Raw genomic sequence first — 24,072 nt, forward strand, 5'->3', positions numbered from 1 at the left:
ATGCAAGACAATGCTAGACCTCATGTGGCTGGAGTGTGTCAGCAGTTCCTGCAAGAGGAAGGCATTGATTCTATGGACTGGCCCGCCCGTTCCCCAGATCTGAATCCGACTGAGCACATCTGGGACATCATGTCTCGCTCCATCCACCAAACGGTTGCACCACAGACTGTCCAGGAGTTGGCGGGTGCTTTAGTCCAGGTCTCGGAGTACATTCCTCAGGAGACCATCTGCCACCTCATCAGGAGCATGCTCAGGCACTGTAGGGAGGGTTACACAGACACATGGAGGCCACACACACTACTGAGTCTCATTTTGACTTGTTTTAAGGACATTACATCAAAGTTGGATCAGCCTGTAGTGTGGTTTTCCCACTTTGATTTTGAGTGTGACTCCATATCCAGACCTCCATGGGTTGATAAATTTGATTTCCATTGATAATTTTTGTGTGATTTTGTTGTCAGCACATTCAACTATGTAAAGACGAAAGTATTTCATACGATTAGCTCATTCATTCATATCTAGGGTGTGTTATCTTAGTGTTCCCTTTATTTTTTTGAGCAGTGTATATATCACACTACCTTTTTTTGGCTTCCATAGAAATCAATCAAACAAGTTTATGCAGAGGTAACAGTATTGGGGTACGTTCACATGATCGTAACTTGCAGCATGTTATCTGCCAAGAGTTACACTACCATTCACTTCCATGGTTCTGCTTAAAGTCTTCAATAGTGGCAGATTTGCAGTTAGACAGCTGACCTTTGAAATAAAGGATAGCTTAACTCTTAGTTACGATCATGTGAATGTACCGTTAGGGAGTTTTCGGTGAAGCTTCTGGAAAAATAATAAACATTTACTGTCAATTGCATGTCCTGAATGATATTCTGAGACTGGGTGATCTACATTGGTACACAGGCTTTCAGTGAGCCTGCAGAGTAATCTAGATAAAAATCTAGAAGGTTGGTACCGCCTAGCATTTGAGTACTTCTGAGAGTGGACAGTTTTTTTTTTTTATTTATATGTAGAATTGCCCAATATTAAGAAAGAAAACAAGGAATTGAGAGAGTTAAAAAGTGACTGGATGCTATGACAAAGCTCTGCATAAAATTAGGGGAGAAATATTGACTCTAGCAATGCTTTCTGTGATCTCGGTGTCCTTTTCCAGAGAGTATGTACTGCTCTTCTCCTCCTGTGTGTCCATCCTCAGCAGCTTGGATTCTCTGCTTGCCATCCCTCCCTTTCTGTGTCCACCATGTCATAGATTCAGCTCAGGAGGCTGAACATTTAATATACAATCTCCTGATGAAGATTTAATATACAAACTCCTGAGTCTCCTGAGCTGAAGCTGTGATGTGTTGGGTCCAGAAAGGAAGGGAGGAGTGACAGAGCATGCAAGCTGCTCAACATGCAAAAGATAAAAACAGCACTACACAGCTTCTGGGAGGTAGAACATTGAGCCTTGAGTTCACTGTTTCAAATCCAAGTATATTACACTATTAATGATCTTTGGGCATGAGACTCTAGTTGTAATTTCATCTCAACAGAGTACTACTTTAATACTTTGTATTAGTGATGAAGGTTTTTATTCTTATAACCATAACTTATGGCAGCCTTGTGGGTTTCCAGTGCAAGTGAATGAAAAAGTAGATAAAACATTAGGGTGTGTTCACACTACGCAATTCCCACAGAATTCCGCAGGCAGAATTCTGTTAGCGGAATTATGTGCGGTGAACTTTTACATCAGTGTGAATGGGTTTCCGCGAGACCCGTTCACACTGAGAAATTTCAGCGGCGGGTAAATTCCGCCGCTGAAATTGTTCCGCACAGAGAATGAACATGTTCATTCTTTGTGCCGAATTCTGCGAGCACTGCATAGCTGTCATTGGTGACGGCGCAGTCCCCACGGGGTCCTACGGCTGCCAGGCTGATTCAGCTTTCATTCCGCAGTGTGAACACCCTTATTCTCTAACATTAGGGCTTTTGAACTTCATTGTAATGGACAGCAGAATAAAGATGTTACTTTGTGTATTTAATGTTTCTTTTTGTGTCTTATTGTCATATCTAGAGGGTGTAAATGTAATATCTGATGCTGTTGTTAAGTCAGTCACCTACAAAAATGGGAAGCTTCATATTACTCTAAAGGATGGAAGACAGGTAATGAACTCCTTAAATGTGTATTCCGTGAACATATTGCTGGGGCCTTCTGAAAATAGAAAAAAAGCAACACTTAACCTAACCATAGTCCCCTATTCGGCTCCTTCCACTCCTCTCCCACTCTTCTGCCTGCTTCTGAGACTAGTGCTTGGAACAAGACCTTCCCGCTTTGGCCGAGAGGGAACACCACTGTGGTCGTACACTGAGCTCTTGTCTTTAAAGCAGGAAAAAGACAGGAGCATCAGGGGTCCAGAAGGCGACAACAAAGGGCTGCAGGATTTGAGATGGGGAGATATGTAAGTATGGCTTTTATTTCTATTTTTCTACAGTCCCAGCAATATATGTGGGTTTTTATATGCCGAAATACCTCCCTCAACAAGTATCAATTTACTATCGGATTTATCATGTACTGTCATCTTCAGTTTTGTTAAGTCTCCATTCTTATTGTAGGTTGAAACAGACCATATTGTTGCAGCGGTTGGTTTGGAACCGAACACAGAATTGGCAAAATCGGCTGGTTTGGAGCTAGATGGGGATTTTGGAGGGTATAGGGTTAACGCAGAACTACAAGCTCGCAACAATGTGTGGGTGGTAAGTGTGACATTCTTCTTAACTGTACAGTCTGTATATATTGTTTGTTTTTATTATTGGTGATGCTATTTTTTTGTTAATTTTTGTAGAAACTGTTTACATTTGGAGAAAGGGAATGCAAAACTGTGTTTTATTATTTAGACCCAGTAAACTATTACACCTGTCACCCTCCTAAATGGTATGCTTTTGATGTGTATAAATGGCTAATGAAGAGGGTACTAAGATCATGCAGATAGAACTGAAGGAAAAAATTATCCCTGGGTGTTTATGGAACATATCTCCTAATTGTGTGATGTCCATATGTAGTGGACTCAATAGAAGTTACATTTAGGAACAGAACTTTTGAAGCCAAAGATGCTAAATAGTCATTGGTAATAGATATAGTTTTATTTTTTCTCGGTCGCTCTTCATTGGACACCTATACTGATGGGTATATGCTCTTGCCACTAGGAGGTGCTGACACTAGGAAAAAGTCGGCTCTTACCTGGCAGGATATACCCGCCCACCTGCAGTGAGGTAATCAGTTTTATCTAGTGTCAGCTAGGAGGCAAGACACTGGTCTGGGAGCTCCCCAGACCTTTGTAGTTTTTTTAAATTTTCTAGTAAGGGCTGTTTAATTTGGTTCTTATCTCCCTTTTTTTCCCCCTTTTTCAGATGGGGGGTTCAGGAGCATGGCGCTACCTGTTCCCTCATATTTCACAAAGGGGCACGGAACATTAGAGTATGGGCCGTCAACCCCTTATCGCCAATGACCAGCTCCTGAAGGTTGCACCCTGGGGCCAGGTCCCCCACTGCCCCTGCTCGCCCCGCTATCTTAGCCTGGTATGATGCAGCGTCGTCTAATGCTGCCTGAAGCCGTTAAGGGGTGATAATGTGGCAAGTGAGGTAAGTATGCCCCCCATTACCGCATCCCGCTGCCGTTACAGGGACTGCATCCTAGCCCTTCATGCAGAGGGGTCCCTATGGGCAGAAGGTACACGGGGATGACCTGCTCTCCATGCTTCCTCCCTGCCATAAAATAGTAACTCTCCACTGCGGTCACTCGGGCACCCTCCTCTGGTCATTCTTTGAATTGTGCCCTCAATTTCTATGGGTCCCTCTTGGGATATCCATTAACTATTACAGGCCTGTAATATCTGTCCTTATCAGTTTAATATCTGATGGGTTCGTTTTAGGGACTGCATATGGGGGCCGATCTATTTGCTTTCGTCGCCTCGTAGGGGACCTAATGCCCCCCTACCATGGATGGCACTGGCCGAATGCTCTCGCAAGGGCATTGGCATTCCCGGCAGACAGTACGGTCGCTTTCGCAGTTCCCCCTCTGTTATGTCCGCTGGACAGCCATCAAGGGGGTGTTCTTGGCGTTTCATACAATATGATTCCCTCCTTCACAAGCTGCCGCTTCCACGGTTAGTGATCCAGATCCCCACATCCAGTGCAGAGTCTCCATGGAAGTGTCCTTGCGTGGGCAGGGACTAGATATGCAGACAGTAGTCTCGCCTGTCACTCATCTTACAGTTGCCGCATCCGCGGCTGGATTCTGTTACTCCACAATCCAGTGTGAAGTATCCACAGGAGTGCCCTGTTGTATACTATGGACCCATACCAGTAAGCCAGACAGTGGTCTACGTGGTTTCCTCTGCCGCCTGTCACTCATCACATAGCTGATGTATCTGCGGATGGAATTCTGGTACCCCCTAACTAGTGCGAGGTGTACGATGGAGTGACCCAGAGTGTCCTATACGGGGGGATGGGGATACCATTCACGGCTCCTCAGCCTCCCCGTTCTCAGGGAGGCGGCCATGGCTCCTAGGCCTCCCCTCCCTCCTACATGTGACAGAGGGGCACAGTGATTGCCTACCTGGCTGTCGCCCCCTTTTCGCCAGGGCCTGGAAGTGTTCTTGTTCAGCCAGACTGTTGGCATGGCCAGGTTCCCATACCTCACTGCCGGTGTGAGGAAACTGGATGTGGGTCCCTGCAGTTACACAGGACTGATGCCAGTCAGCCAGACTTCATCTGCTGTGTCTCCGGCACCACCAGGTCGCCCATTAGCTCGGCTGCACTCCGGTACCCCACTCTCTGTGGAAGAGTTCGAAGGAGTGATTCTGTGCGTTCAAGAATCCTTTACCAGTCAGCCAGACGGTTGTCTGCATGATTTGCAGCTATGTCAGGTCAACTACCATACATTTTCCACTCCAAGAACGGACATTCAGGTAACCCACAGTCGAGGTGTAGTTCACCCCATGTTGCTCCATGGGCCTTATACAATGCACCACTTACAGGTCTGCAGGGTTCCCTGCTTTACCAGGTCCCTCTCTACATGCCTGCCACTCTCACAGCTGAGAGCTGGTGGCTGCTTTCAATGTGTGGCTCTGAATGCGGGACCCGGTGTGGCCATGGTCCCTATGCCATATAGCCAGACTGTGTATCTACATGGTTTCTAATCCACCAGATCACCTCCCCCTTTCCTGCCGCTCCTGCAGCCCGGTGACTTGCTTACTTTCCATGTGAAGTTCCACACAGTGTGTCTCTGTGGATTCATTTCTCCTGTTATACCAATCAGACACTGTCTGCTTGTTTCCTGTCCCACATACCTCCTTCATTTCTTGCATCTGTGGCAGCAGTTTTGGTGTGTGACACCATTAGGAGATGGGGGGATGTGGACATTTCCTACAGGTTCCATGGCCTTTCACAGCAACAGCAGTTCTCTGTTCGCCTTTCTAAGAGTTCCACGTTGGCTGCTAGGGGCATGGTTGTGACACACTGTTGATTGCTGAGCCTGTCTTCCATGCTGACGGACTTTTGGATGTCTGTGGTTTCTTTAGTGTTTGCAGTCTTGGTACCACACTACTATCGTGAAGTCCCCATGTCCCTCTGAATGTGTAGTGCCCACCTTCCTTCTGTTGGTGGCGTGTGCCTCGGGCCTTCCTGTAGTTTGGTGTCCACAGGTCTGCGACTGTTGAACACCTCTGTTCTGGCCTGGGGCTTGGTGGGGTGTCATCAGTTTAGCGCTCCCCCTATGCCTCCAGTTATCTTCCTGGATTCCTGTGCAGGGTGGCTCAGGTGCCTGCTCTGTTGCCTTACACATGACCAGACTGGCTCTGTTGGCGCCCATCGGGCCCAAGGTTTTCACCCTTTTGGGGTGTTCCTCTGAACGCTGTTGGTTGCTGGGTGTGTGTGGTTCTTCCTTGCATTTGTAGTCACGTCTTTGCATCTTGCCCAGCCATTGTCCAGGATTCGGATCCCTCTGGAGACACAACTTGGCTATTCGATATGTTCCCTGAGTTCCTGGGGGCTACTTCAGCCCAGTACTTTGTCCCGTTGCTGTAGGGTGGCATTCCCCTGCTCCTACAGTGCCTGGCACACTTGACAATTTCCCTTCCACAGAGGTATGGGAATCGGGGTTTGGCATGGTCAGTGCCTGAGTTTCATCCCGATCACCCCTGTTTTCCCCTCCACTAGGGAGATTATTTCGCTGGGCGCTTTCTACTGCCTAGATGGAGCCATCTCTCTCTTCGCACTATATAGTTGGGGTATCTGGCTGGACCCTTGTTTTTTGCTGAAAGAATTCGGAAGAGCTTTGCACTGTCGGCCTGTGTGCTTACTGCCCACTATTGCAGCCAGTTTCTTGGTTATCTACTGATGTTCATACAGCCATGGCACTCTCCTCTGTTATTCAATCATGTATAGCTTGGCGACAGCCAGTCTAGCCACAATCTATCGTTCTGGTCCTGCCATTGCTCACCTCCCCCCTTGGCACACTCTCCCTGGTAGGGGTGTTCCTACTTCCCTTGACAGTGTCAGTTGCACTACACTGACAACCACGGTCTTCTGGGGAAACCTTCCTGTGTTCAGAGCCTGGGTGTCCCAGCAGGGTTCCCTTTTGTTTCCACCTCCAATCCCGGCCTGCTGGGTTGTTGCTTCAGTTTGCTTTGGACTGCTGGGGCCCAGGACCGGTTGGTCTCCCTGTCTTGGTCACTATCCTGGGACGCTGTGGCGTGCCTTCTTTTCTAGGTCTGCCCTCCTGAGTTTTGGGCCTTAGTGATGGTTGAGGTCTCGGGCATGTGTAGGGATCCTGCCCAGACTTCTCCATGTTGCTTTTTGTGGGGCGGTCTCTCTGTGCCACACTTCTTCTTGTCTCGACACAGAATTTTGTCACCCGGAGCATTTCGCGGGCGTTGGGTTTTCTTACCCTTCCAGTGTATGTCTTCCAGGAGACTCTGGAACCTCCTTTTTCCCATGTCGACCGCTCCGGTGTTCCGGGATGCTCCTTTTTCAGGGTCTTCTGCTCCTCCTTTTTTGGCCGTTTATTTTTCTATGTCAGCCTTCAAGGTGACCCAGGATCTCCAGTCTCCGGGCCTATTGTTCCGGTGTTCCGGGATGACCCTTTTCAGGATGTTCCGCTACTTTTTTGGCCGTTATTACCTTCAGTCTCCTCAATCGGAGTCCATGTTCTCTCAAGATGGAGGGCGTTTTGTGTCGGGCCCCTGGATGGGGGTTTTGGGTCTGCAGATGTTCAGTTCATCGATCTTCTGTACCAAGCCTCGTCGATCTTCTGTACCAAGACTGTTTCTGACTTTCATTTTTTCCAGTGGTTTTCTGTTCTCCCTCTTCTGTGCTCACCTTCTGTCCAGGAGTCCACTGCTCTCCCTGGAGTTTTTCTGCCATGTTCTCTTGAATTGGTTGACTCTGGATGAGGCTCTCTTGTTGTGCCCTTTTCCATTTTTGTTTTCTAGCCGGGCTGGCCCTCTGTCTGATTCTGTGTTCCGTGGAGTTGTTTTCCTACTTCCTTCCAGGATGGCCCCATCTGGCTTCCTAGTCGACCTTTTTCTTGTCTCTATGTGACGTAGGTTTAGAGTCTCTGCGAAGCACGGTCCCTTCATTTGGCGTCAGTCCATCTCCATGTACCGCAGGCCTTACGGACGAGGGGGTTAAGTCTCGGAACTGATCCCCTTTCGCTAGTGATTGTTCTTCCCACCCTACGGGACTGCTTTGGTACATCCCATCAGTATAGGTAGGTGTCCCCCCAATGAACAGTGACCAAGAAAAGGAGTTTTTTTTTGGTACTCATCGTAAAATCTTTCTTTTGTAGCCTTCATTGGGGGACACCGCACCCACCCATATCTTCATTTTTTGTCCGGATATTCCGGTTATTGGGTTTTTATATCCGTGATTCTTTTCTTGGGTCCTTCGGACACATTTCTTTATTGACTTTTCCTACTGATTTGTGACAAAACTGATTACCTCACTTCCAGTGGGCGGATTATCCTGCCAGGGAGGAGCTGACTTTTTTTTTCCTAGTGTCAGCGCCTCCTAGTGGCAAGAGCATATACCCATCAGTATAGCTGTCCCCCAATGAAGGCTACAAGAAAGAGAGAGATTTTACTGTGAGTACAAAAAACTCCTTTTTCTATATTATTTGCCATATAATGCAAATCCAACATTTGTTTTGCCTCCTTATAGCATATAGCCACAACGGCTCCAACAATATGGACTTTTCCTGTGCTTTAGTGATGTCCAGATTGTTTTGTCAGGAACTAAAAAGCATCAGAACATTCCTACACCATGACACAGCCACCTTTCCTTTTCATGCTTTTGTTGGACACATCCAGCTGTTATTGTACAGTGTTTGCCAAGATTGAAAAGCTACATACTGTGCTAACATGTGACTTCATCACTTTACCCATATTCATTATTTTGAACTGTCACATGGTATACATTTGCCTTGTGTCCATTTTTATTGGCCCATTGTAAATTTTAGCATTTCCTAAATAAAATAACCGTTCTTAGATTACATATCCTTCTTGCTCATGGAAATGTATAAATAAATTGACAAGTGGGTGTTACCACAATAGCGCAGTCACTGTCACATTATGCACATCTATCTCCTTGAGTTATTTTTTGTTTTGTTTCTTTAGGCTGGGGACGCTGCCTGCTTTTATGACATTAAGCTTGGCCGGAGGAGAGTGGAACATCACGATCATGCTGTAGTAAGTGGACGTCTCGCTGGAGAAAACATGACCGGAGCTGCTAAACCTTACTGGCATCAGTCCATGTTTTGGTAATATTTCATGTGTTACAGATATCTAAAGCTTAGTGACACTAAGGAAAGTATGTTCATGAGAAGATAACGTGACCGTAGAGCTAAAGCTGTCACTGGGATGCCACAGTGACTTGACAATTTTTGTTACTATTTTTGTTACTACGTTTTCTCATTAATGACTTTTGGGAGATCTAGATAAGTATTGGTATCCACTCTTCTGAAAATTATTACAGGCAGCAAAAATAACTTAACAAATCAGCCGTTAGTTCCTTTAATCTTGTAAAACTTGTTCCGCTTTTTAAGTGTTTCCTGGAGAAGTCTGAAATAGATTGTACAAGACTAAAATGATGGCCGATGCATAACAATGAAAGTCTATTGAATCTGTCTGCAAATTCTGTTAAATTTTTAAGGGGTATTCCGGCCTTAGACATCTTATTCCCTATCCAAAAGATAGGAGGTGGGGGTTCTGTGCCAGGTGCGGCTTCAGTCTTGGAAATGTTGGTTTTCCTAGATGTGATGTCACAGAACGCCCCCTCGTGACGTCATACCCCTTTAATTTACACTCTTTCCAGAAACTGATATGCGATTTTTGTTTAAGTTCAATACTAAGTGGTATATTAAATTAAAATCTAGCCTTAATATTTATCACCATACATTTTTCATTAGGAGTGATCTAGGTCCTGAAGTTGGTTATGAAGCCATTGGCATTGTTGACAGTGCACTTCCGACGGTTGGTGTGTTTGCCAAGGCCACTGAGAAAGACACTCCTAAAAGAGCAGCTGAGGAAAGCGGTAAGGACTTGATAAGAATAGGATTGGATGCGGAAGGGATCAAATAAAGAACACTGTTTGCTATACAGGTGCCCCAGAAAAAAGGAACAGCCAGTGTGCCGTATGCATCTCTCATCATCTAATATATACTTCTGATAATATATACTTCTGTTAACCTCTTAAGGACGCATGGCGTACCTTTTACGCCCTGCGCCCAGTCCCAGTATTTAAAACGGGAGCTATAACACTGCAAAAAAGTGAAAAAAAATAAGTTAATAAAGGTCATTTAACCCCTTCCCTAATAAAAGTTTGAATGTTTAAAATGTTCAAATAAAAATAAACATATGGTATCGCTGCGTGCAGAAATGTCCGAACTATGAAAATATATCATTAATTAAACCGCACGGTCAATGGTGTACGCGCAAAAAAATTCAAAAGTCCAAAATAGCGTTTTTTTTGGTCACTTTTTATATCATGAAAAAATTTTTAAAAAGCGAACAAAAAGTCCAATCAATACAAAAATGGTACTGATAAAAACTTCAGAACACGGTGCAAAAAAGGAGCCGTCCTATCGGTCCGTACGCAGAAAATTTTTAGCTATAGGGGTCAGAAGATAAGAATTTTTTACGTAGAAATTTTCCTGCATGTAGTTATGATTTTTTTCAGAAGTACAACAAAACCAAACCTATATAAGTAGGGTATCATTTTAAAGGTATGGACTTACAAAATTTAGATAAGGTGTCATTTTTACCGACAAATGCACTGCATAGAAACGGAAGCCCCCAAAAGTTACAAAATTACATTTTTTTTCTTAAATTTTTTGTTAAAATGACTGTCACTACAAAATAGAATTGGTGGCGCAAAAAATAAGCAATCATATGGAATTTTATGTGCAAAATTATGATTTTTAGAAGGTGATGAAGAAAAAATTTAAATACAAAAACTGAAAAACGCTGAGTCCTTAAGGGGTTAAAGTAAATCTCCATGTTATATCATGTTGTTTATTACAATCTTTCAAAGTAGTCCGAGCTCCGTTTCTTTTATGTTCTATGCATAGACCTAAATTTTTAAAAAGAACATGCTGGCCACTCATAAAGCCTAGGAGCTTACTACATACTATGTTTTTTATAAAGTTTAAAATATAAGAGTAATAGTAAGCGCCTAGATCCCTTTTAGTGATGGCTACAAGCAGCCAACATGTTCTACTGTAAATGTTAGTCTAAGCAGGGGATAAAGAAGTCTTTATTGTAGAAACACGCTTTGACCAATGTTATATCTAAGCCTTTTAGCTAGTGGGCAGAGAAATTAGATACCTGGGAACGGTTTCTTAAAAATTGGGCGATTCAAAACTGGCAAATGTTTCTGAAGAGCACCTCCCCCTCTGTGCCATTTTATTCCCCCTGTGCCAAATCAACCCCCTTCATTACCCCCTGTGCCACATCTTTTCCCCTTGATCCCCCCCCCCTGTTCTATTTAATTTACCCTTTTATTTACCCTTTGTGCAGATGCATCTTCCTCTTTACCAAGCCTGTGTCATTTTGATCCCCCTGTGCCATTCTTTCCCCCTTTATCCCACCGGTGCCATTTAATCCCCCTTTCTCCCCCTGTACCAAATCATCCCCCCATGCTACATTGCTTTTCCCCTTCCCTCCTTCCCCTGTTCTCCTTGCCTGGCCAGCAGACTCGGGTGCAGGGGCTTTTAGCGGGTTTGACCTGACATCCTCTGCGCTGCACTCACTGAGAGGCTGTGAGCAGCAGCGGCGGCTGCAAGCACTGATGAGTAGTGGTCCTGACGTCAGTGCTCGCTGCTGCTCTCAGTAAGTGCAGCGCAAATGATGTCAAGAGAACGTCAAAGTCGCTAAGAGACCCTGTACCTGAGTCTGCTGCCCGATAAAAAGAACTGGGGGAGGAGAGAAGGCGTAAAGTGATGTGGCAACAGGGGTGGGGGGGGGATGATTTGACACAGGTGGAGTAAAGTGGCACAGGGGCATAAAGGGGGAATGAAATGGCACAGGAGGTGATGAATTTGCACAGAGGGTAATAAAGGGGGCATGAAATGGCACAGGGGGATCAAGGGGAAATTATGTGGCACAGGGGGTAAGTGGAGATGATTTGGCACAGGGTATAAAGGGGGGATGAAATGGTACAGGGGGGTTGACAGGGATGTGGAAATCCTATCGCCTGATGCCCGGGACAAGTAGTTTTGGACGCTGGGCAGGTGAATTGTTTATAGATTTAGCCCTGTATCGGGCTAGCAGGGACAGACCGTCTTCCCCCTTATTTTCTTTAATGCCGGTGTGAGGTGCAGGAGCGGATGTAGTCTGCACCTCACACCGGCGCTCAGCGTGTTTGGAGGGGGCGGCGGACCCCATCTGACCGCAGAGCCCGAGGTCGCACGTTTGCATTACATAATTAAGCCACGCCCCCTTATCTCCCCTCCCGGAGGATGGAGGACGCAGCTGAACATTACACAAGAAGACACAGCAGGGTGAGAGAAAGGACTTATACAGCTCGATACACAGCTCCCCCCACACACAGCTCTATCCCTCCCCCTGCTCTATCTCCACAGGACCTAATCCACCACGGGGAGGCTGCAAGTTTGCACGGGGAAAACACAGAGCAGGGGGGAGGGGAGAGAGGACGTCCGGTGTGAGGTGAGATTTTCAAAGCCATGTTACCTCACACGGCGGTGTGACTAGAGCTCTGATGTCCACTCACGGCCAGCTCAGGTGAGGACACCGAGAATGCAGGCGGCGGCGGCGGCAGGAAGAGTGGTTGTATATGTATGGTGTGAGTGGATGTGTGATGTGTGTATGATGTCTGTCTGTGATGTGTGTATGTAATGTATGATGTGTGTATGATGTCTGTCTATGTGTGATGTGTATGTAATGTATAATGTGTGTATGATGTCTGTCTGTGTGATGTCTGTGTATATAATGTATGATGTGGGGGGGCAGCGGTGGGTGTATGTATGATGTGTGCATATGTATGGTGTGTATGTATGGTGTGAGTGTATATGTGTATGATGTATCTGTGATAGAGATGAGTGAACTTACAGTAAATTCGATTCGTCACAAACTTCTCGGCTCGGCAGTTGATGGCTTTTCCTGCATAAATGAGTTCAGCCTTCAGGTGCTCCCGTGGGCTGGAAAAGGTGGATACAGTCCTAGGAGACTCTTTCCTAGGAATGTATCCACCTTTTCCAGCCCACCGGAGCACCTGAAGGCTGAACAAATTTACGCAGGATAAGTCATCAACTGCCGAGCCGAGAAGTTCGTGCCGAATCGAATTTACTGTTAGTTCGCTCATCTCTAATCTGTGATGTGTGTATGTAATGTATGATGTGGGGGGGCAGTGGCGGGGGTGTGTGTATATATGATATGGGGCCAGTGGCCAGTGTATGTATGATGTGTATGCATGAATGTTTTGTATAGGGGTGGACTGTCACGTCGGGCATTAGGACGGGGGGTGGGGGGGGTCACTGTCGCCGCCGCCGCCAGTTGTGCCATCTAATTTTATTTATTTTTAGTGGCTTCTGGCCACCCGCACTAAATTGTACCCCAAGAATCCCACCCTTCATACTCGCCCGCCGACCAAGAGCCCCACGGATGCACGCAAACACGCCCGAACCAAAACTACAACTTCCAGCATGTTCCACCGTAACCTAAACTGTAGAACTATAAAGTGTAACATGCTGGGAGTTGTAGTTTTGGTTTGTGTCAGCTGCAGAGCCATAGGCTGTGTCAAGGAATACTGGGAATTGCAGTTAGTAACTACAACACCCAGCATGCCCTAATGCAGCCTATGGCTCTGCAGCTGACCTGAACCAAAACTACAACTTCCAGCATATTGCACCATAACCTAAACTGTAGAACTATAAAGTGTAACATGCTGGGAGTTGTAACCTTGCTTCGGGTCAGCTGCAGAGACATAGGCTGTATCAGGGCATGCTGGGTGTTGTAGTTACTAACTGCAATTCCCAGTATTCCTTGACACAGACTATGGCTCTGCAGCTGACACGAACCAAAACTATAACTCCCAGCATTTTACACACTAACCTTAACTGTACTACTATACAGTGCAACATGTTGCAACACCCACACCACCATAGGCTGTATCAGGGCATGCTGGGTGTTGTAGTTATCTTGTAACTAAAATAAATATATAAAATATTAAATAAAATAATGTACAAAAATAAACATGTGGAATCTCTGCATGTGGAAATGTCCAGACTATCGTACTATTTTGGTTGAAATTATTTTATCTACCAGGACAAGTGGATTTTCTTGAGGGACAAGTAGATTGTGTTCCGCTTTAGTCCCGTGCACAAGTATTTTTTTTTTTTTTAATTTCCACACCCCTGGTTGATAAGAGGTGATTAAACTGCACTAGGAGATTCTACTGTAATGTTGCTTATTATCATGCTTTATAGGTAATTGCACTCTGGAGTGACTACAGGACAGTATTCAGTCTTTTTAGAAAGATTGAGTCTTTTTTCCCAATTGGGGATATCTCTCAACAGCAGACACTTTTTTAATTCGCCATGAGTTTCTCGGGTTTAACACTTTGGTTACACCTTGCCTATTCCTGTCTCCTGTAGGAGGATGAATGGCACATATTGCCTCCAATGGTCCTTACACTCCAGTTACTTAGACTGCTGTAATGGCCCTGTTGCTTTCACAGACAGCCGCCATCTTAGACTGATCCCCTTGCTCCCTCCTCTTATACAGCCTGATCTCTATACCCCCCACTCTTACACAGATTGATGCCCGTGCCACTCAGACTGCTCCCCATGCCTCCTTCCTTAGTTACGGAGACTGCACTTCATTGCTCATTTTGTTACACAAACCGATCTCCTTCCCTCCCTCTCACAGGCACACTGTTCCTTTTGCACAGACTTCTCCTCATTTTACACTGACTACGCTCTATGCCCCCACTTTCACACTACCCTTCAGTAGTTAGTCATGTGATCTTCACTTTTTTTTTTTCCTTCTGTATCAGGAAGCTGAACACAAATAGTTCAGCTTGCTGTGTCCTCTATTCACTCATAAGAGCAGTGTACAGCTGTAAACGAACAGCCACACAGTTCTCCTTCTGACCAAGCAGAGCATTTCGCAGGGGTGTAGACTTTACTTGGGTGGAAACCTTTTTTAATGCTCTAATGCAGAGTTTAAGTAACAAGACATGATCTATAAAACTTGTAGTTTCTGGTGCTGCTTATTAATAAACTGCAATATAAAGCACGGTAAGTGCTTTATAAGTGATCGAACATCTAAATCTAGAAAATATATCTTGTGTATGTGTATTTAGACCTATGATCATATGTTTATATCATGTCATTTGCTCTGTAAACAATCTAGGCACAGGGATCCGCTCTGAGAGTGATGATCAAGGTGTGATACAACCAGGGAATGACAGCCCCGCAGTTACACCGTCAATCCCAGCTCCAGCACAACAGGGAGATGCCTATGGAAAGGGAGTAGTGTTCTACCTGCGAGATAATGTGGTGGTAGGAATTGTGCTGTGGAACATCTTTAACCGCATGCCAATCGCACGCAAGGTAAGACTTAAAAGCAAGTTAGGAAAGAAGGTTGATACAGATGCTTATTAATATAGACAGTAAGGTAGATGAAAAATGTAAATGTAACATCTGAATCTGTATCATAAAATAAATTCTCTTGGCTGTAAGGTCAACAAAAAATGTATCAAATATAAACAATCTCAAGGTTACAAGTCCATCTCCAGAGATCTAGATTTGCCTTTGTCCACAGTGCACAACATTATCAAGAAGTTTGCAACATGGCACTGTAGCTAATCTCCCTGGGCATAGACGGTAAAGAAAGATTGATGAAAGGTGTCATTCAACGCAGGATAGTCTGGATGGTGGATAAGCAGCCCCAAACAAGTTCCAAAGATACTCAAGCTGTCCTGCAGGCTCAGGGAGCATCAGTTTCAACGCAAACTGTCGACATTTAAATGAAACGCTATGGCAGGAGACCCAGGAGGACCCCACTGCTGGCATAGAGACATAAAAAAGGAAGACTACATTTTGCCAAAATTAACTTGAGTAAGCCAAAATCCTTCTGGGAAAATGTCTTGTGAACAGATGAGACAAAGAGAGAGATTTTTGGTAAAGCACATCATTCTACTGTTTACCGAAAACGGAATGAGGCCTACAAAGAAAAGAACCCAGTACCTACAGTGAAATATGGTGGAGGTTCAATGATGTTTTGGGGTTGTTTCGCTGCCTCTGGAACTGGGTGCCTTGAATGTGTGCAAGGCATCATGAAATCTGAGGATTACCAACGGATTTTGGGTCGCACTGTACAGCCCAGTGTCAGAAAGCTGGGTGTGCGTCCTAGATCTTGGGTCTTCCAGCAGGACAATGTGGGAGATTTATCAAAACCTGTGCAGTTTGGAGATTTTATTTAAATTTGCTGTTTTATTGCACATTTTTGTACCTCTAAAAGTCTAACAACCTTCCACTACACTACAGCGTCAAATAGTCTTTATACCTGCATGTTTTGTGTTTTAACCCTTGTTTTTGTCTTTTTGGTCCACTGTTGTTTAATAAAAAAAATTTTAAAAAAAAGTATAAACTGAGCAATAATGTACATATAGACCGCTAGATGATCAAACATATGTCATTAACTGCTTGTCTTTCTGACCTACTCCACAGATAATAAAGGATGGTGAGCAACATGCAGACCTGAACGAGGTAGCCAAACTTTTTAATATCCATGAGGAGTAACTAGCTTAATGAATGTTACAAAAACGAAGCACTTGAGGATAGAAATAATTGCCCCTTGGGACTCAAATTCTAATCTGGTCACGTCATCAGAAGCAGTCGTGATTTTTGTAGAAAAATCAAGTTAAGCCTTTGTGAAGTTCAGAGAAGTAAAACTGCTCTGTGCAATACATGAAAAAAAGAAGGTGGCACATGCTGTAGGTGTACATGTTCTGACGTAAGGTCCAACTTTTTCTGTGGCTGAAGTAAAGAAATTTGGAAATGTTCGTGTTACGGACTGTATAAAATATGGATAATTTGTAATAAATGTTTTGGAAAATATCAATGAGGTGGTGTACAATTTTTACTTTCAAAGTGAAATGTTAGCCTAAAGCATAACTTATTTGCAGTACAACTCCCAGCATGCCCCAACACAGCCTATGGCTCTGCAGTTGACCATGACAAAGACTACAACTCCCAGCATGTTGCACTATAACTTTTATACTATATAATGCAACATGCTGGGTTGTAGTATATTGGGAGGGTTATATGTGTGTATATGTAATATATATATATATATATATATATATATATATATATATATATATATATATATAATATATTATTGTGTGTTGTGATGAATCGCTCTTGCAAATAGGTGCGGTTGCAGTATAGAGGCAAGGAAACAATACTTTTCAAATCAAAGTTCAGCGTTTTATTCACACTTGGCACACAGTAAACAGTCTTTAAATGCAGAAGAAAGGAAAATGTAACAAAAGTTCACCTGTTATTTCCTTAGGTGTTTGTTCACACCTGAGTCCATGCCATGCAGCATCAAGCAAGTCTTCTCCAGGCAGGTTGTTCACCAGCTTCCAAACTTGGAGCAAACGTAGGGAAGAACTCCACATTCAGCTCTCTGGCAGTGTGAGCTGCAATTAGCAAATTCCCCTCCGCTGGTGAAACAGGCCAACAAAAGGCACCCTGGATTGTGGGGAATGACCCCCACCCTGCACTTGATCATTCCCAGTAAGAGCCATCCCGGATTGGCCTTCCAGCCATACTACGGCCATAGTGTCAGTCTGCATTGCAGTACTGACGTACTGACACTGAATAAATACAGGCTCTTACTTCACCAAAGCCAGGAGCCTTGGTGACACACATCGCCCATCCAGCACGATGCCTTTCACACACATATATATATATATATATATATATATATATATATATGTATATGTGTGTGTGTGTGTATATATATATATATATATATATATATATATATATATATATATATATATTAGTGGCCGTAAATGTTGGCACCCCTAAAATTTGTCTATAAAATGAAGTATTTCTCACAGAAAAGGATTGTAGTAACACATGTTTTGCTATACACATGTTTATCCCCTTTGTGTCTATTGGAACTAAACCAAAAAAGGAGGAAAAAAAGCTAATTGGACATAATGTCACACCAAACTCCAAAGATGGGATGGACAAAATTATTGGCACCCTTTCAAAATTGTGAATAAATAAGATTGTTTCAAGCATGTGATGGTCCTTTAAACTCACCTGGGGCAAGTAACAGGTGTGGGCAATATAAAAATCACACCTGAAAGCAGATAAAGAAGAGAAGTTCACTTAGTCTTTGCATTGTGTGTCTGTGTGCGCCACACAAAGCATGGACAACAGAAAGAGAAGAGAACTGTCTGAGAACTTAAGAACCAAAATTGTGGAAAAATATTAACAATCTCAAGGTTACAAGTCCATCTCCAGAGATTTAGATTTGCCTTTGTCCACAGTGTGCAACATTATCAAGAGGTTTGCAACCCATGGCACTGTAGCTAATCTCCCTGGGCGTGGACGGAAGAGAAAAATTGATGAAAGGTGTCAACGCAGGATAGTCTGGTGGATAAGCAGCCCCAAACAAAGCTGTTCCAAAAATATTCAAGCTGTCCTGCAGGCTCAGGGAGCATCAGTGTCAGTGCGAACTATCCATCAACATTTAAATGAAATGAAACTCTATGGCAGGAGACCTAGGAGGACCCCACTGCTAGACACAGAGACATGAAAAAGCAAGACTACGTTTTGCCAAAATCCATCTGGGAAAACGTCTTGTGGACAGATGAGACCAAGATAGAGCTTTTTGGTAAAGCACATCATTCTAATGTTTACTGAAAACAGAATGAGGCCTACAAAGAAAAGAACACAGTACCTACAGTGAAATATGGTGGCGGTTCAGTGATGTTTTGGGGTTGTTTTGCACTGGGTGCCTTGAATGTGTGCAAGGCATCATGAAATCTGAGGATTACCAACAGCCTGTACAGCCAGTGTCAGAAAGCTGGGTTTGCGTCCGAGATCTTGGGTCTTCCAGCAGGATAATGACCCCAAACATATGTCAAAAAGAACCCAGAAATGGATGGCAATAAAGCGCTGGAGAGTTCTGAAGTGTCCAGCAATGAGTCCAGATCTAAATCCCATTGAACAACTGTGGAGAGATCTTAAAATTGCTGTTGGGAAAAGGCGCCTTCCAATAAGAGAGACCTGGAGCAGTCTGCAAAGGAAGAGTGGTCCAACATTCCGACTGAGAGGTTTAAGAAGCTTATTGATGGTTATAGGAAGCGACTGGTTTCAGTAACTTTTTCCAAAGGGTGTGCAACAAAATATAAAAAAAATTTTGGAGTTTGATGTGACATAATGTTCAATTTGCTTTTTTCCACCCTTTTTTTGTTTAGTTCCAAGACACAAAGGGAATAAACATGTGAATAGCAAAACATGTTACTGCAATCTTTTTCGGTGAGAAATACTTAATTTGCTTGAAAAATTTCAGGGGTGCCAACATTTACGGCCGTGACTGTGTATGTGTGGGTGTATATGTATCTATATAATGTGTGTGTGTATGTATATGGATGTGTGTGTGTATTTGTGTGTATATATATATATATATGCAGCACACCACAGGTAGACTTCAAAGGAAAGGTGAATTTATTCCATAATGTGAGAGACTACGTTTCTCCAGCCACACGCTGGCTTTCTCAAGTGAGGAAGCTTGAGAAAGCCAGCGTGAGGCTGGAGAAACGTAGTCTCTCACATTATGGAATAAATTCACCTTTCCTTTGAAGTCTACCTGTGGTGTGCTGCTTCTATATTTTTCTATACATTGAGGAACCAGTGGACAGAGGTTCAGAATATGCGGGCACCCCGAATTCTTTTCTTCTACGTATTCCTGGAGGTGCTGTTTTTATTGGAGATAGATAGATATATATATATATATATATATATATATATATATATATATATATATATTATAAAATATAGGAGAAAGGGGGGTTGCTGTATATGTATGTATAGGATGGGAGTATATGCTGCATGTTCAGGGCTGACTGCTGTGTCCACACCTCCTCTTTGTTCTTTCCAGCGGCTCCATTGCTTGATGCGCTTGTGTTCTGCCTGAAAGTGCTGGCTCCTAGCTACAGGTCGTTGTTTCTTTCAGTGCAATAACTGTCACATCTCCCGGCCTCTCTCCCCCCTTCTAGTGAATGGTGGGCACAGTAGCAGAGCCCCGGTGGACAACTGCAGTCAGGAGTCTGGGCATTGCTCTCTGGCAGGTGGCAGCTGCAGTTATCCTGTCCTGGAAGTGCTCAACCCCCACCTGGCTGAGGACATCACTGATCCAGTTACCTGCAGGAGTAAGTTCAAAGCCACACCCATGAAATTGTCTGCAAAATGTCGCCAATGTAATATTGATGACCTTTCCTGATCATAGGTCATCAATTTTGAAAATATGCAATAACTTCTTTATCTTAAGGTACAGAACATGAGGCCTGCAGTGTTTTACTTGTTTTTATCTGGGTTGTTTGTGGCCTGGATACGTTGTGGATGTGCTCTTGCTGAGATTTAGGTAGACTGGACAGGTTCATCTCTGTTCCAAGTTTTCTCTGTTTGTGCTTAAGGCCTTCCTGTCTTCCTTGAAGTTCCAAAGCCTATGGCTATGTCCTTTTCCATACTGGTAGATTTCAATTCCTATTATTTTTAATTAATTTTGTTCCCTGGATCACACCAGCAGCATAACCTTTATGTGATATTTATATGTATAGCATTGTCGTTCTGTTAGTGATACAGGGGGAGATTTATCGAAACCGATGTAGAGGAAGAGTGGTGCAGTTGTCCATTGCAACCAGTCAGATCACTTCTTGAATTTTTCGGAAGACTTTAAAAGAAATGAAAGAAGAAATCTGATTGGTCCCTGTGGGCAACTGCACCACTCTTCTACACAGGTTTTGATAAATCTCCCCCACAGTGTTTATATTTTAATGTTCACTCTGGAGCACAGTTTAATTTCAGAAGTTTTAAATAAGAACTCACCGGTGTTCTTTAGCTTATAGCCAGTTGCACAATAACTTATTGCAGCTTCATTCTAGGTAGGACGATGCCTTTGCTTTGTGGCTGGGGTTCTCTTGACTTCATCTATAGACAGACGTTTCATTTTAATCTCAGCTGCTGTTCACGTATTATATGATGACTCAAAGGAAGTGAAGCAGCTAAAATGATCACTAAATATAGTAAATGTATTTTTAATCATTACACAATATATTTTTGTAATTTGTCTGCACCATCTAAAGAAATGTCAATCAGTTGACATTGGGGGGAAATATTAAATGTATTTCGCAATTTATTTTGCAAATAAAAATCTAAAGTGTTGAGTATACAAGTATTTACCCCTTTACTATGAAACCCTTAACAAAAATTGCATTTCTAAGTCACATAATTAATAAACAGGGTCCACCTGTCTGCAATTTAATCTCTGTACTGTGGCGTTGCTAGGGTTGGTGTCACTCTGTACGATAAAAAGTGATGTCACCACATACTCTTTCACCCCCCCCCACCCAAAGTAATTTTTGAGCCTGTTGTGACTGACATCAGTGGTGTAACGTGTTTCAGAAACTTTCCAACTTTGCATTATAATAATCAAATCAAAATACCAATTGACACGTAATGGGTCAGTGCTAAAGATAATTTTACTTTTTAAAACTACAGCTCTCATTATGACCTAAGCAGTGGTAAGGGGATGCTGGGAGTTATTGTTTTACCCATCATTACTGCAGAATTTACAAGTGACTCCAGCTCTGATAGGACGTAGTGAGGAGAATACAGAATGATATCAGTGACTACAGGTGATGTCTTCTCTATAGTCTTTCCTTATCTAATTCTGTACATACCGCCGGGACATGTTCTAGCTTAATCTTCTCTCTACAGATAATAGAAAAGGGAAGAGTCTATACGAAATAAATCCTCTATTACAGGAATATTACACAATGGGGCGCAAAATAAACTTTGTTCGCAGATGATATGATGATGATGATGATACTAACAAAGCAAAACCACTCTTTCTGCACTCCATGAATTACACCTCTTCAGCACGCTGTCCTATATTATAAAATAAATCCCTCCAAGTCTAACATCCTCATCATTTGAATCACAAAAAATTTAGAACAAAAGTTAAATGACTTTCCCTATACTTGGATGACAGATTCTATACCATTCCTAGGCATTGAACAAAGAACTGTGTTGACCGCTCACTCACTGATGACTGCTATTGCACACCTGTGCTACCGGACCCACCTGTCCCGCCCCGGCTTCACAATACGACTCCAAAAGGAAGAATGTCTGGCACTGGATATGCATAAAAGTCTTTGCTTTATTTCTGCTTTGGTAAGGAGTCATAATACAGAGCAGGAATGTCTGACGCATTTCATACAGTCAGGTGCTTAATCGTAGACTCCTTTCAAAAATACTATGGAACTTGGTTGGGTAGATGTAATTTTATATAAAACGTTCATCCTCCCGAAGATTACCTTTTATATGAAAACACTCCTGATTTCTTTTCCGAAAAAACATATGTCCAAACGCCACTCACAGATGCTAAAATTAATTTGGCACTCTAAAAAAAAAAAAAACAGAATAGCCGCGTCAACCCAATACAGTCATGGAGGAATAGGATTTTCTAATCTAGATGCTAACCAAAAATCTTTACTATTCAAACAGTTGATTGGTTTCAGAACTCCTCTTCTGAAAAGCCATGGACACTCCTAGAACACAGTATGCATAAACTCCAAGACTGGCAGTATATAATTGCAAACTCAGATAAGATAAAAGCCTTTTTCCGTTAACCAAACTCCATAATCTCCTCTGTACTAAAAATTTGGAGCTCTATATCACATTTGAAAACAGATGGGTCTGATTTGATGGAGGTTAATATTCCAATCTAATCCCTCCACCTGTTCCTCTATATCAGCAAGAGTAGCCACAAAAGGGTATTAAATACATATCCAATAATACTATTCAGTCCTTTGATCTAGCTAGGGAGTTTAATCTACCACCTACTGATAAAATTAAATACAAATGCATTCGCAAACATCTACTCAAATACCCAAATCCTAAAATACATGAATCCCAGGTCCTATGGAAATTTTTGGAAAACACTAAGATCTCGGGAAAGCTACCTAAAACAAGTGATATCTATGACTTTTTCAATTCAGACATAACCACTAATAAACTTCCATATGACCAAAAATGGGAACAAGAACTGGGGAAATCTCTGACAATCAATGTAACGGTTTAAAACCCCATCTCAGTGGTATTACACACCATCAAGGCTCAGCAAAATGTATGATGATCATTCAGATCTCTGTCGGAGATCATGTGGAGGCAAAGGCTCACTCAAACACATACTATGGGGCTGCCCCCTATTAGCTAAACTGAAAGATGATGTAACTACCCTAATATGACTAATCCCAAACTCTCGTATAGATGTCACTGAAGAACTAATGCTTTTACACACAGGACTAGACAGTTCTGACTCATTGACCAAAACTCCGGTTAGTCACATCATATCGGCCTATAAACTGTCCTTAACAAGACAATGGAAATCGAAAACAACTCCTAACATTGCAGAAATTATTGAATTTGTTTCCACAACTTGCATCTATGAACAAATTATTGCTTGGAATTGCTTTAGAGGAGACAAGTGCCTGAAGGAGTGGAAAACCTGGAGAGACTACTTCCCTGTGAATGTTTGATTCATAATCTATATTATTATCCACATAAATTATACCTGCAACTAATATGTTTTTACCATACGCTAATTCTCTGAGGTCTTAATGCATCATATGGAGATCGAGTCATCATTATAGAAAATACCTGATACTCATTGATTCTTGTTTGTTTTTGTTTTATGTAAAATTTTGTTTTTTCTTGATATATTTTACATGCACACTTCTATGATGTAATAGAAGAGCATGTTATATGTTTTCTTCATAATGTTTGATTACCATGTTTCATTTTTTTTTTTTCAGTCTAATTGTGAAAATGTAATAAAAACAAATGTAAGAAAAGGGAAGAGTCAACACCACCTGTGTATTAGTGCAGGAGGAGACAACTTACAGTTTGTGCAGGAAATCAGTGCTCTGTGGGGTGCTGGCAGTAGTAGCTTGTAAATTCAATTGTAGACTAACTAACTTTTAAAAAATAAAAGGAGCAATCTGGTTGCTATGGGCAACTCAGCAACTTTTGTTCTGGACAGGTTTTGCTAAATCTCCCCCAATGTTTACATCTTTGGTTTCCTTTGGTAAGCCTCTCTGAATCCAATTGTCTTTCCGTGTCACCAAGTTACCCTTCACCAATTTGTTCCTTAGATTTTTAGATCTGCAGAATATTAATGGAGGTTCAGAAGTTATTACTGACAGTTCCTTATCAGCCTGAATGATATGCCAATTTTTTCTGATTACACTTTTTATTAT

At 42.9% G+C, this 24,072-nt stretch overlaps 1 protein-coding gene across 1 annotated transcript in view; it reads left to right on the forward strand.

Moving 5' to 3' along the window:
* The window catches only part of AIFM1 (apoptosis inducing factor mitochondria associated 1), a 44,160-nt gene extending 27,540 nt beyond the window's left edge, over positions 1–16,620 (forward strand). The window contains exons 13-18 of the mRNA XM_056538439.1: positions 2,063–2,151; positions 2,602–2,742; positions 8,661–8,803; positions 9,452–9,576; positions 14,916–15,115; positions 16,235–16,620. Of these exons, the coding sequence (XP_056394414.1) occupies positions 2,063–2,151; positions 2,602–2,742; positions 8,661–8,803; positions 9,452–9,576; positions 14,916–15,115; positions 16,235–16,306 (770 nt within the window). The 3' untranslated portion in view covers positions 16,307–16,620. The remainder of the gene's footprint in view (positions 1–2,062; positions 2,152–2,601; positions 2,743–8,660; positions 8,804–9,451; positions 9,577–14,915; positions 15,116–16,234) is intronic.
* The last annotated feature ends 7,452 nt before the right edge of the window (positions 16,621–24,072 follow it).

Source organism: Hyla sarda, chromosome 9 (genome assembly GCF_029499605.1).
Source record: "Hyla sarda isolate aHylSar1 chromosome 9, aHylSar1.hap1, whole genome shotgun sequence".
In the NCBI taxonomy this organism is placed as follows: Eukaryota; Metazoa; Chordata; class Amphibia; order Anura; family Hylidae; genus Hyla; species Hyla sarda.